This window comes from Nerophis lumbriciformis, linkage group LG18 (genome assembly GCF_033978685.3).
Source record: "Nerophis lumbriciformis linkage group LG18, RoL_Nlum_v2.1, whole genome shotgun sequence".
In the NCBI taxonomy this organism is placed as follows: Eukaryota; Metazoa; Chordata; class Actinopteri; order Syngnathiformes; family Syngnathidae; genus Nerophis; species Nerophis lumbriciformis.
Genome location: NC_084565.2, coordinates 35905086 through 35919345, shown reverse-complemented (window position 1 = coordinate 35919345; position 14260 = coordinate 35905086). Strand labels below are relative to the sequence as shown.

At 38.8% G+C, this 14260-nt stretch overlaps 1 protein-coding gene across 2 annotated transcripts in view; it reads left to right on the top strand.

Annotated features, from left to right (window-relative positions):
• The window catches only part of mettl13 (methyltransferase 13, eEF1A lysine and N-terminal methyltransferase), a 58301-nt gene that overhangs the window by 38208 nt on the left and 5833 nt on the right, over positions 1–14260 (top strand). Inside the window, exons 1-5 of one of the 2 annotated variants that reach the window (XM_061978228.2) lie at positions 5587–5839; positions 9323–9595; positions 9652–10126; positions 12664–12863; positions 12920–13109. In XM_061978228.2, coding sequence (XP_061834212.2) covers positions 5687–5839; positions 9323–9595; positions 9652–10126; positions 12664–12863; positions 12920–13109 — 1291 coding nt within the window. In that variant the 5' untranslated portion in view covers positions 5587–5686. Of the gene's footprint in view, positions 1–5586; positions 5840–9322; positions 9596–9651; positions 10127–12663; positions 12864–12919; positions 13110–14260 lie in introns of those variants that run through there. The other variant, XM_061978229.2, reaches the window with a different exon arrangement.

Here is a 14260-nt window from a genome sequence, read left to right as displayed (position 1 = left end):
TTAACTGCATGGAAATCGGTTAAGAAATGAGCACGTTATAATTCATTCTAACATACAGTACGTGCATTGCTTGGAGTTTTGCCCCCACAAAGATGGCCGCCAAGTAGACACGTCGCTTAGCTGGCGTATGTCCTGTTTTATATTTTATACATTTAAAGTTACTCAATCGATCATTCCTTACTTCTGCAAAAAATGGAAAACTATGACATAAGAGCTGTTTCACAACAGTGGTTAAGTAGTTATTTAAGTAATAGATCTCAATATGTGGAAATTAATTGACCTGTCTCCGCTCGGGATGGTCTCCTGCTGGCCCCACTATGGACTGGACTCTCACTATTATGTTAGATCCACTATGGACTGGACTCTCACTATTATGTTAGATCCACTATGGACTGGACTCTCACTATTATGTTAGATCCACTATGGACTGGACTCTCACTATTATGTTAGATCCACTATGGACTGGACTCTCTCACTATTATGTTAGATCCTATATGGACTGGACTCTCACTATTATGTTAGATCCACTATGGACTGGACTCTCACTATTATGCTAGAGCCACTATGGACTAGACTCTCTCACTATTATGTTAGATCCACTATGGACTGGACTCTCACTATTATGTTAGATCCACTATGGACTGGACTCTCACTATTATGCTAGAGCCACTATGGACTAGACTCTGTCACTATTATGTTAGATCCACTATGGACTGGACTCTCACTATTATGTTAGATCCACTATGGACTGGACTCTCACTATTATGTTAGATCCACTATGGACTGGACTCTCACTATTATGCTAGAGCCACTATGGACTAGACTCTCTCACTATTATGTTAGATCCACTATGGACTGGACTCTCACTATTATGTTAGGTCCACTATGGACTGGACTCTCACTATTATGTTAGATCCACTATAGACTGGACTCTCACTATTATGTTAGGTACACTATGGACTGGACTCTCACTATTGTGTTAGATCCACTATGGACTGGACTCTCACTATTATGTTAGGTCCACTATGGACTGGACTCTCACTATTATGTTAGATCCACTATAGACTGGACTCTCACTATTATGTTAGGTCCACTATGGACTGGACTCTCACTATTGTGTTAGATCCACCATGGACTGGACTCTCACTATTATGTTAGATCCACTATAGACTGACTCTCACTATTATGTTAGGTCCACTATGGACTGGACTCTCACTATTATGTTAGGTCCACTATGGACTGGACTCTCACTATTATGTTAGATCCACTATGGACTGCACTCTCACTATTATGTTAGATCCACTATGGACTGGACTCTCACTATATGTTAGATACACTATGGACTGGACTCTCACTATATGTTAGATCCACTATGGACTGGACTCTCGCTATTATGTTAGATCCACTATAGACTGGACTCTCACTATTATGTTAGGTCCACTATGGACTGGACTCTCACTATTATGTTAGATCCACTATAGACTGGACTCTCACTATTATGTTAGGTCCACTATGGACTGGACTCTCACTATTGTGTTAGATCCACCATGGACTGGACTCTCACTATTATGTTAGATCCACTATAGACTGGACTCTCACTATTATGTTAGGTCCACTATGGACTGGACTCTCACTATTATGTTAGGTCCACTATGGACTGGACTCTCACTATTATGTTAGATCCACTATGGACTGCACTCTCACTATTATGTTAGATCCACTATGGACTGGACTCTCACTATATGTTAGATACACTATGGACTGGACTCTCACTATATGTTAGATCCACTATGGACTGGACTCTCACTATTATGTTAGATCCACTATGGACTAGACTCTCACACTATTATGTTAGATCCACTATGGACTGGACTCTCACTATTATGTTAGATCCACTATGGACTGGACTCTCACTATTATGTTAGATCCACTATGGACTGGACTCTCTCACTATTATGTTAGATCCACTATAGACTGGACTCTCACTATTATGTTAGGTCCACTATGGACTGGACTCTCACTATTATGTTAGATCCACTATGGACTGGACTCTCACTATTATGTTAGATCCACTATGGACTGGACTCTCACTATTATGTTAGATCCACTATGGACTGGACTCTCACTATTATGTTAGATCCACTAAGGACTGGACTCTCACTATTATGTTAGATCCACTATGGACTGGACTCTCACTATTATGCTAGAGCCACTATGGACTAGACTCTCTCACTATTATGTTAGATCCACTATGGACTGGACTCTCACTATTATGTTAGGTCCACTATGGACTGGACTCTCACTATTATGTTAGATCCACTATGGACTGGACTCTCACTATTATGTTAGATCCACTATGGACTGGACTCTCACTATTATGTTAGATCCACTATGGACTGGACTCTCACTATTATGTTAGATCCACTAAGGACTGGACTCTCACTATTATGTTAGATCCACTATGGACTGGACTCTCACTATTATGCTAGAGCCACTATGGACTAGACTCTCTCACTATTATGTTAGATCCACTATGGACTGGAATCTCACTGTTATGTTAGATCCACTATGGACTGGACTCTCACTATTATGCTAGAGCCACTATGGACTAGACTCTCTCACTATTATGTTAGATCCACTATGGACTGGACTCTCACTATTATGTTAGATCCACTATGGACTGGACTCTCACTATTATGTTAGATCCACTATGGACTGGACTCTCACTATTATGTTAGATCCACTATGGACTGGACTCTCTCACTATTATGTTAGATCCACTATGGACTGGACTCTCACTATTATGTTAGATCCACTATGGACTGGACTCTCAATATTATGTTAGATCCACTATGGACTGGACTCTCACTATTATGTTAGATCCACTATGGACTGGACTCTCACTATTATGTTAGATCCACTATGGACTGGACTCTCACTATTATGTTAGATCCACTATGGACTGGACTCTCACTATTATGTTAGATCCACTATGGACTGGACTCTCACTATTATGTTAGATCCACTATGGACTGGACTCTCACAATTTTATGTTAGATCCACTCGACGTCCATTGCACCGGTTGCCCACATCTGCGGTCCTCTCCAAGGTTTCTCATTGTCCCATTGGGTTGAGTTTTTCCTTGCCCTGATGTGAGATCTGAGCCGAGGATGTCGTTGTGGCTTGTGCAGCCCTTTGAGACACTCGTGATTTAGGGCTATATAAGTAAACATTGATTGATTGATTAATACACACAGCCAATAAGAGTAACTTGTGGGGTTCCACAAGGCTTGGTATTGGGACCTAATTGATTTATACTTTAATAAATTGAAATCTATTATGTTTGCAGATGATACAAATGTATATTGTTGAGGAGAAGACTTGAAGGAAGTGTTGAGGATAGTAGAGGTTGAGTTGATTCAGCTACAAAAATGGTTTGATATTAACAAGTTATCATTAAATGATAATGAAAATAAATGTATGATGTTTAGTGGTGCAAGGACAAATTGTGAAGCAAAATTAAAATTAAATCAAGTGGAAATTGATAGAGTATATGAAAGTAAATTATTGGGAATAATAATTGATCATAAATTATGTTGGAAACTGCAGATTGAATATATAAAGGGAAAATATCCAAATCCATTGCTATGCTTTATAAAGTAAAAAAACATGCTGAATAAGAAATGTCTGCATTGTTTATATGTTATTTTTCCATATTTAACATATTGTGTTGAAGTTTGGGGAAATGTTTATAAAACAAACAAACATAGACCCAATAATTAAACTCCAAGAAAGGGTAATTAGAATAATACACAAAGTGTGCTACAATGAACATACCAATCCATTATTCATAAGTTCTAATGTGTTAACATTTTCAGATATTGTGTTTTTAAAAACAATGGAAATGATGTTTGGAGTAAAGAACAACAGCCTTCCAGCTTGTTTTCTTAGGTCATTTAAATTAAGAGGAGAAAACTATAATTTACGGGGGATATTGATTTTTGAAATATGTAAAGTAAGAACGAACATGAAATACAAATTAATTTCAGTTTTAGGAGTTAAATGGTGGAACAAGCTCAGTGATGAGCTGAAGACATGTAGTTCTTTGTTACGGTTTAAGAAAGACTTGAAAGATGAAATAATGGAAAAATATAGAAACGACTACTTTTATCTGATTTAGTTTTTGAACGTTGATGTTCCATGCAATCTAATTTTCAGTGAATCTATAGCAAGGTTGCTCATTACGTCGATCGCGAGCTAACGGTCGATCTCGGAGGGTGTGTCAGTTGATCACCAGCCAGGCATTAAAAAAATAGTCCTAAAAATGAGCGATCATAAATCTTCACTATGACGTCACTTTCGTCACTTGATTGACATTCACGGCACCCGAGGGTCTTCTGAGATGACGCTGGCTGCTGCCAGCTCATTAAAATTACCGACTGGAAGGCGAGAAACACTTTATTTCAACAGACTCTGGCGCCGTACCTGTCGTCAAAACTTCAAAGACAGACTGCACAGTTGCACAGTTGTGCTAACAAAATAAGAGTCTCAGAAAGCTGGCGTGCACAAGCTAGCAAGCTACAGAGTTTGCCGACAATGTATTTCTTGTAAAGTGTATACAAAGGAGTACGGAAGCTGGACAAATAAGATGCCAAAAGCCAACCACTTTCATGTGGTATTGGACAGAAAGGAGGACTTTTTTTCTCCTCCATTCGAAAATGCGGACATTATCAGCACCACTGTCTGATTCCAATCAATGCAAGTCATCAGAATCAGGTAATACACCAACTTATATTCTTGTCTTCATGAAAGAAAGGAATCTATGTGTTAAACATGCTTGTATTATCTTTAACACCTTTAACTTATTAACAATATTAACTATATGTGTTAAACATGCTTGCATTTTCTTTAAACACCTTTAACTTGTTAACAATATTAACTATATGTATTAAACATACTTGTATTATCATTAAACACCTTTAATTTTTTAACATTATTAACTATATGTGTTAAACATGCTTGCATTATCATTAAACACCTTTAACTTGTTAACAAAAACATATATTTTATAAATAAGTAAATATAAATTATATATATGAATGAGGTAGATCCCCACGACTTGATCAATTGAAAAGTAGCTCGCCTGCAGAAAAAGTGTGAGCACCCCTGATCTATAGAATATGCAAATATAAGCCTTGGCTTCAGCCTATTCCTTTTTTTGGTCATTCTTTTTTTGGGTGTGTATGATTGCTAATATTGTGCTGTTAAATTGATCACACAAAATGGTTAATTATATGACCGAAATAAACTAATTTCATTCATTCATTCAAAGTGCGCAAAATCATGACCGCCAGAACCAGAAATGATATGTAACGTGTTACTAATGCATTGTTTGGTGAAAACCAAAAGCACCATTTGAATTTCCCGTGTAATGTTTTTATATACTTATCTGATTGCAAACAGGAATCAATGATCTCCGGTTTTGTTGCTGTACGGAGCAAAGACTAGGGGTGTCAGTTTCAACCAATCGGAGACCGAATTGAAGTACACTGGCCCAATTGGCAAGTTGTCCGAAATACAAAGTTGTCCGGCTCGAAACATCGGCTCAAAAACACCATGTGGAGTGTCATATGTCCTAGTTAGCCCTACATTTCTTCTAGTATTATAATATTTTTTGAGCAAAAATATGAATTTGTTACCGCGTACCGCCGAGGAGTTCAGTTCGGCAGAGTACTGGGAAAGATTCTTTAAGAAGCGCGGAGAGAAGTCCTTCGAGTGGTATGGCGACTACAACAAACTGTGTGGGGTGCTACATAAGTACATCAAAATACAAGACAAGGTGAGAAAAACGTCACTTCAATAAAACATACTCATGTCGACTATGCTAATGAAAGCTAGAGTGGACAAAACTCAACACTGCACTTTCTTTACTGTTAGAGCTACTTTCGCACATTGAATTGTACTTTACTGACGAAATAGATCTTACAATTGATATGGAAACGATAAAAAAGGCTATTAAGGAAATTTCAGAACCACCCACGTACAGTACAGGCCAAATGTTTGGACACACCTCATTTCAATGTGTTTTCTTTATTTTCATGACTAAATGTAATTCACTTCACTTCACATTTACATTGTAGATTGTCACTGAAGGCATCAAAACTATGACACATGTGAAGTAAAAAACATTTCAGGTGACTACCTCTTGAAGTTCATCCAGAGAATGCCAAGAGTGTGCAAAGCAGTAATCCGAGCAAAGGGTTGGTATTTTGAAGAAACTAGAATATAAAACATGTTTTTTTTTATTTCACCTTTTTTTGTTGAGTACATAACTCCACATGTGTTCATTCATAGTTTTGATTCCTTCAGTGTCAAGCATACTTGCCAACCCTCCCGGATTTTCCGGGAGACTCCCGAAATTCAGCGCCTCTCCCGAAAACCTCCCTGGACAAATTTTCTCCCGAAATTCAGGCGGAACTGGAGGCCACGCCCCCTCCAGCTCCATGCGGACCTGAGTGACGTGTTGACAACACACAACAACAGCGTCTACCGTAAGGCAGTTCGTCTGCCGTAAACAGCAATGTTGTGACACTTTTAAACAGGACAATACTGCCATCTACTGTACATGCATATGTGACCCACCCACAATGTGTCACATTTTTGTGTTGATTTATTTATTTTATTTTGTGGTTTGAATTCGTTTTTGGAGCTGTCATTACACATTTATCAGTATTCACATTGGTCAGTAGGGGGCAGTAGGGCGTTTCTTCCCAATTGAAAGCTATCACCTGCAGACCGGAAGTGTCTTGTCATTCTGATGAGAGCGACCAGTCTGTCAACAATTGAAACGTCCTGTGTGCTTTTTCCTCCTGTATAACAGGTTAGTTTTGGTGAATCAACTCACTGAATAATATCCATGTGATCTTTATAAGTTTAAGTACACATTCTGATGGTGGAGCCTAACTCTAAAGTGTTTGTGAGTTGTAGTTTGTATTTGTGAATGAATCCAGTGCACAGCTGCAGTAATCAATACAAAAAGGCGACGTGAGTACGCAATGTTTATATAGGAACTTCTGATCCTAATTCAGACTCCCAAATTAGAGCTCCCGTTTTCTTATTGATTTTATAATGTATATTTGTATAATGTGTGTGTTCTGAAATAGTGACAGAAAATAGAACAAGGATGGACAATTCAACCCTTAACTCAACAATGAGTAGATGAGTGTTATGTGTGTGTATATGTGTAAATAAATGAACACTGAAATTAAAGTATTTATTTTATGTATATATATATATATATATATATATATATATATATATATAGCTAGAGTTCACTGAAAGTCAAGTATTTCTTATATATATATATATATATATATATCTTAACCACGACCCCCGCCCCACCCCCACCCCCGACCACGCCCCCGCCCCCAACCCCCACCTCCCGAAATCGGAGGTCTCAAGGTTGGCAAGTATGGTGTCAATATACAATGTAAATAGTCATGTAAATAAAGAAAACATATTGATGTGAGAAGGTGTGTCCAAACTTTTGGCTTGTACTGTATATCGTTTATCCCCATTTGGCCTAAGAAATACAGAGATATCAGTTTTGATCCATATCGCCCAGCCCTAGCAGGGGCTAAATTTTTCCAATTTTAAAGGGGGCGCTAGAGAGCCAATTTTTACGAAAGAGCCGGGACGTGCCTGCAAAAATTGGTGAGTTTTGCATGCATGTTAATCCACTCAAACAGTATGAACCTTGTCATTTTGTGCGGTGATCTGTTATTAAAATGACGCATCATATCTGAAATGAAATATAAACACTAAGAAAGTGCGGCGTCGTGGACATTTAATTTTTTTTAAACATTTGATTATTTGAAACAAGATGTCAAACATACATCAAATGGGATGTTTCCCCCCCATAAGTAAAATAAAATGTAAAAAAGAAAAAATAGCAACAGTAAGAAATAAAGTAAGATGCTGGATCTACTCTTTTTTTTATGCTGCAGCTGTTACATATACTGTAATATTGTACATGGTAATTGGGATTTGTTGTATGTTGTGTATATGTATATATGATAGGAGTGTGGGAAAAAATCGATTCGAATTCAAATCGTCATTCTCACGTTGTACGATTCAGTATCGATTGTCAATTTTCAAAAATCGATTTTTATTTTTTTTAATTTTATTTTTATTTTTTTAATTAATCAATCCAACAAAACAATACACAGCAATACCATAACAATGCAATCCAGTTCCAAAACCAAACCCGACCCAGCGACACTCAGAACAGCAATAAACAGAGCAATTGAGAGGAGACACAAAACAATCCAAAAATAGTGAAACAAAAATGAATATTATCAACAACAGTATCAATATTAGTAACAATTTCAACATAGCAGTGATTAAAAATCCCTCATTGACATTATCATTAGACATTTATAAAAATAAAAAAAAAGGAACAATAATGTCACAGTGGCTTACACTTGCATCGCATCTCATAAGCTTGACAACACACTGTGTCCAATATTTTCACAAAGATAAAATAAGTCATATTTTTGGTTCATTTAATAGTTAAAACAAATTTACATTATTGCAATCAGTTGATAAAACATTGTCCTTTACAGTTATAAAAGCTTTTTACAAAAATCTACTACTCTGCTTGCATGTCAGCAGATTGGGGTAGATCCTGCTGAAATCCTATGTATTGAATGAATAGAGAATCCTTTTGAATCGGGAAAATATCGTTTTTGAATCGAGAATCGTGTTGAATCGAAAAATATCGATTTTGAATCGAATCGTGATCTCAAGAATCGATATTGAATCGAATCGAATTGTGGGACACCCAAAGATTCGCAGCCCTAATATATAATATGTAAATATTACTTATATGTTATGTTGTATATTGCTACTATGGTACATTTTTAGTCTACTTTATACCTTTTGTTTTTGCCTTTTTTTTGTGCCCTTGTGTGCATTAACCTTTCCATCCTTTGTAACTGAGCTACTGTGTGGAACAATTTCCCTTGTGGATCATTAAAGTTTGTCTTAGTCTAAGAAACCATGGACAGATGTCAACATAAAACCATAGACAGCTGCATTCCTGAATGGCCTTAGACTTGAGATATACGTAGCAACCCATGGGCACACAAAAGGCTCATCAACCACCCACATTTCAATTGTTATTCAATCAGGGTTGGCGCCGTGGACAATTTCATTATTTTTCTGTATTTCTGTTGTAATCTGCTGATGACACACGAAGCTCAATGACCACTTCCCTATGAGAGTATCCTGTTTGAAGCCTCATTATTATTCCCCATTGCAGGTGCTGGTGGTCGGCTGCGGCAACTCGGAGCTGAGCGAGCAGCTGTATGACGTCGGCTACAAACATCTGACCAACATCGACATCAGCGAGACCGTCGTGTCCCACATGAACCAGAGGAACGCCGACCGTCGGCCCGGCTTGACGTTCCAGCAGGTGGACGCCACTCGGACGCCGTACGAGGACGCGTGCTTCCAGGCGGCTCTGGACAAGGGCACTCTGGATGCCATGGCGGCCGAGGAAGAAGGAGCGCTGGCGAGGAATATGCTCGCTGAGGTAGCTCAGGAAATGGTGGCGTGGACGGACAGGAGAGTGACGGTCTGTGTTTGCAGGTAGGCCGCGTGCTGAGTGTGGGCGGTAGATACGTGTGCGTCACGCTGGCTCAGGAGGCCGTGATCCGCCTGGCTGTGGAGCACTTTGCCCAGCTTGGATGGGCGGTGAGGCTTCACTGCCTGCAGGAAGAAACTAGCGCGGATGAGGCGGAGGGCTCCTTCGCTCTGCCCGTTTTCGTCCTGGTCTGCACCAAGTTCCGCCAGCCCATGCCGACGCCCATTTTGGAGATGTGCCTCGGCGAAGACGGGGCCCCGACCCGCCTCGCGCGGGTGGCGGACTTGCTGACGGCCGTGCGGGAGCGTCAGGCGTACTCGGTCCTGAGGAAGAGGCTCCGCACCGGGACGGACGCCGCCGCCAACCTGTCGCTCACTCTGTGCCAGGCCAAGACGGGGCTGCCCAGATACACGCTGACTGTGCAGGATTCACCACCCGGGACCAAAGTGCCGAGGTCCAACCCGTTTGCCATTTTTATTGGTGAGTGTCTTTTCTGTTTGACTCACTTCAACGACATGCATTGAGTCTCCTCATTTTTTCACATTCTCAGTTGTGTTCTAAATACTTAAGTGGTTCTGAAACTTTTTCCACCAAGTACCACCTCAAAACACTCCAAGTACCACCATAATGACCAACATTAAAATACAGTAGCGTAGTAGGCCTAAGTGCTCATTAACAACAAGGCAAAGGTTTTATTTAACAAGTATATTTAATATTTCTGGCCAATATAACATTACACACACTTTGAACAGTAACACTGTGTTTGAATATTTAAGTGATTCTTTGGCGTACCATGAGATATAGCCCGCGTACCACTAGTGGTACACGTACCGCTGCTTTAAATAATGAGTCTTCAATGTTTTTCAGGCCAAAACCCCCCAAACTAATGGAGAGCAGAAGTGGGGATCTCCTACTTGTATTTCTTACAACATAAATACAACGTTGACACAACATGCTTTTTGACAACGTTTAATCAATGTAGGGTTCTGACGTTGATTTGACCATTTCAATTTGGTCATTTCCCAACCAACATTCTACAACACAAACACAACATTGAAACAACATGCTTTTTAACAACGTTTAATCAATGTAGAGTTCTGAAATTGATTTGACACTTGCAATTTGGTCAATATTCTACAACACAAATATAACATTGAAACAACATACTTTTTGATAACGTTTAATCAATGTTGAGTTCTGAAGTTGATTTGACCATAGAAATTTGGTCATTTTCCAAACAATATTCTACAACCCAAATGCAACATTGAAACAACATGCTTTTTGACAACGTTTAATCAATGTTGGGTTCTGAAGTTTGTTTGACTGTTGAAATGTGGTTATTTCCCAACCAATATTGTACAACACAAATGCAACATTGAAACAACATGCTTTTTGACAACGTTTAATCAATGTTGAGTTCTGACGATATGACTGTTGAAATTTGGTCATTTCCCAACCAATATTCTTCAACACAATAGCAATGTTGAAACAACATGCTTTTTGACAACGTTTAATCGATGTTGAGTTCTGACCATTGAAATTTGGTCATTTCCCAACCAATATTCTACAACACAAACACAACGTTGAAACAACATGCTTTTTGACAACGTTTAATCAATGTTGGGTTCTGAAGTTGATTTGACCGTTGAAATGTGGTCATTTCCCAACCAATATTCTACAACACAAATGCAACGTTAAAACAATATGCTTTTTGACGTTTAATCAATGTTGAGTTCTGACGATGTGACCGTTGAAATTTAGTCATTTCCCAACCAATATTCTACATCACAAACATAACGTTGAAACAACATGCTTTTTGACAACATTTAATCATTGAGTTCTGATGTCGATTTGACCATTGAAATGTGGTCATTTCCCAACCAATATTCTACAACACAAATACAACGTTGAAACAACATGCTTTTTGACAACATTTAATCAATGTTGAGTTCTGAAGATTTGACCGTTGAAATTTGGTCATTTCCAAACCAATATTCTTCAACACAAATGCAACGTTGAAACAACATGCTTTTTGACAACGTTTAATCGATGTTGAGTTCTGACCGTTGAAATTTGGTCATTTCCAAACCAATATTCTACAACACAAACACAACGTTGAAACAACATGCTTTTTGACAACGTTTATTCAATGTCAGGTTGTGATGTTGATTTGACCGTTGAAATTTGGTCATTTCCAAACCAATATTCTACAACACAAACACAACGTTGAAACAACATGCTTTTTGACAACGTTTATTCAATGTCAGGTTGTGATGTTGATTTGACCGTTGAAATTTGGTCATTTCCAAACCAATATTCTACAACACAAACGCAACGTTGAAACAACATGCTTTTTGACAACGTTTATTCAATGTCATGTTGTGACGTTGATTTGACTGTTGAACTTTGGTCATTTCCCAACCAATATTCTAAAACACAAATACAACGTTGACACAACGTTTAATCAATGTTGGGTTCTGACGTTGATTTGACCGTTGAAATTTGGTCATTTCCCAACCAATATTCTACAACACAAATACAACATTGAAACAACATGCTTTTTGAAAACGTTTAATCAATGTTGAGTTCTGACAATTTAACCGTTAAAATGTGGTCATTTCTCAACCAATATTCTACAACACAAATACAACGTTGAAACAACATGCTTTTTGACGACATTTATTCAATGTCATGTTGTGACGTTGATTTGACCATTGAAATTTGGTCATTTCCCAACCAACAACGCGGATCCAACGTTGTCTCAATTTACATATGCGACTATTTTGCAACGTTGTTTCAATGTCAGTTTTAAAGGACATGTACGTATAATCAACGTTGTATCAACGTCTTGTGCCTGCTGGGGTAGAGGTGCATATTTTAACCAGTTTTTCCTGTTTTTGTGTGCAGGGGCTCAGAAGAGTTACACATACAAATGCATCCAGTCATGACTGTCCAGTGCATTGTTTTGATGTTGTGCAGGAGTACCTAATGTAGTGGCCATGCGTTCGTGCTTTCAGTGCCTCAAGGGAGTGAGACAGCGTGGCTCTACAGCTCCAGCGAGGGACGCCGGCAGCTGGCAGCCAGCGCTAACTTTCGCCGCCTGCTCATTGTGGCCATGCACAGGAATCAGGAGTACGCCGACATGCAGGCCGTCCAATCAGAACTCTCGCCGATGGTGATGGACCTGGCTCCACCGGGAATGGCCGACAATCAGCAGGTAGGTTGCGCTCGATCACCGGGATTTTGTCTGTACTGACTGGAACCCCACTTCAGGTCCCCTTTCTGTCCGTCGGCGGCGACCTGGGCTGGCGAGAGGTGGTCAGCAGGGGCGTGAGCGAGCACAGTGGCGAGTACTGCGTGGAGAACGTCAGAGGGGAGGACGGCGAGCTGTACCGCAGACTGGTCTTCCTGTCCAACGTGGATCTGGTACAGTCTGAGAGTCGCCTCGTCTCCTCGATCAGCGGTCAGTTTTACATTTGCCTGTTCATCGTCGTTTCCAAACTGCTGTTTTTTTGTCATTTTAAGGTTCAAAAAGTTCTTGGAATTATTTATTTTTTCCATCTCACCGTTGAGTTAAAGCAGGGGTCGGCAACCCAAAACGTTGGAAGAGCCATATTGGACCACAAATACAAAAAAGTAATCTGTCTGGAGCCGCAAAAAATTAAAAGTCTTATATACCGTATTTTTCGGAGTATAAGTCGCACCGGCCGAAAATGCATAATAAAGAAGGAAAAAACACATATAAGTCGCACTGGAGTATAAGTCGCATTTTTTGGGGAAATTTATTTGATAAAACCCAACACCAAGAATAGACATTTGAAAGGCAATTTAAAATAAATAAAGAATAGTGAACAACAGGCTGAATAAGTGTACGTTATATGAGGCATAAATAACCAACTGGTATGTTAACGTAACATATTATGGTAAGAGTCATTCAAATAACTATAACATATAGAACATGCTATACGTTTACCAAACAATCTGTCACTCCTAATCGCTAAATCCCATGAAATCTTATACGTCTAGTCTCTTACGTGAATGAGATAAATAATATTATTTGATATTTTACGCTAATGTGTTAATAATTTCACACATAAGTCGCTCCTGAGTATAAGTCGCACCCCCGGCCAAACTATGAAAAAAACTGCGACTTATAGTCCGAAAAATACGGTAAGTGTTATAATGATGGCAACACATGATGTAAGTAGCTAAAAAATTAAAGCATGTGGAGGCCATTTTAATGTTTTAAATTTTTAAAACCAGTACATATAGATTTCTTTTATCCTTAGGGCTCTCCTCAAGGTTGGTCCCGGTGACTTGAAAGGGTCTTAGTCATAAAAATGCAAAAATTACGTAATATATTGTTTTATTTTTTATTATTCAAGGCTTATATCTCTAAATCAGCTTCAGGTCTATCTGTTGATATAAAGTTTTAAAAAAAAAAGAGGATGCCCTTTTTGTCAAAGAAAATCCTGTTTTTTATGACAAAAACACAAAATATGCAATATTTTCCCTGTAAAATATTTCAATGGGGAATATCTAATGTGAAATAATGGGAGTCTTAAGTGGGTCAATAGTTTATAACACCGTTAATTTCAATGTATTGTTCATTTT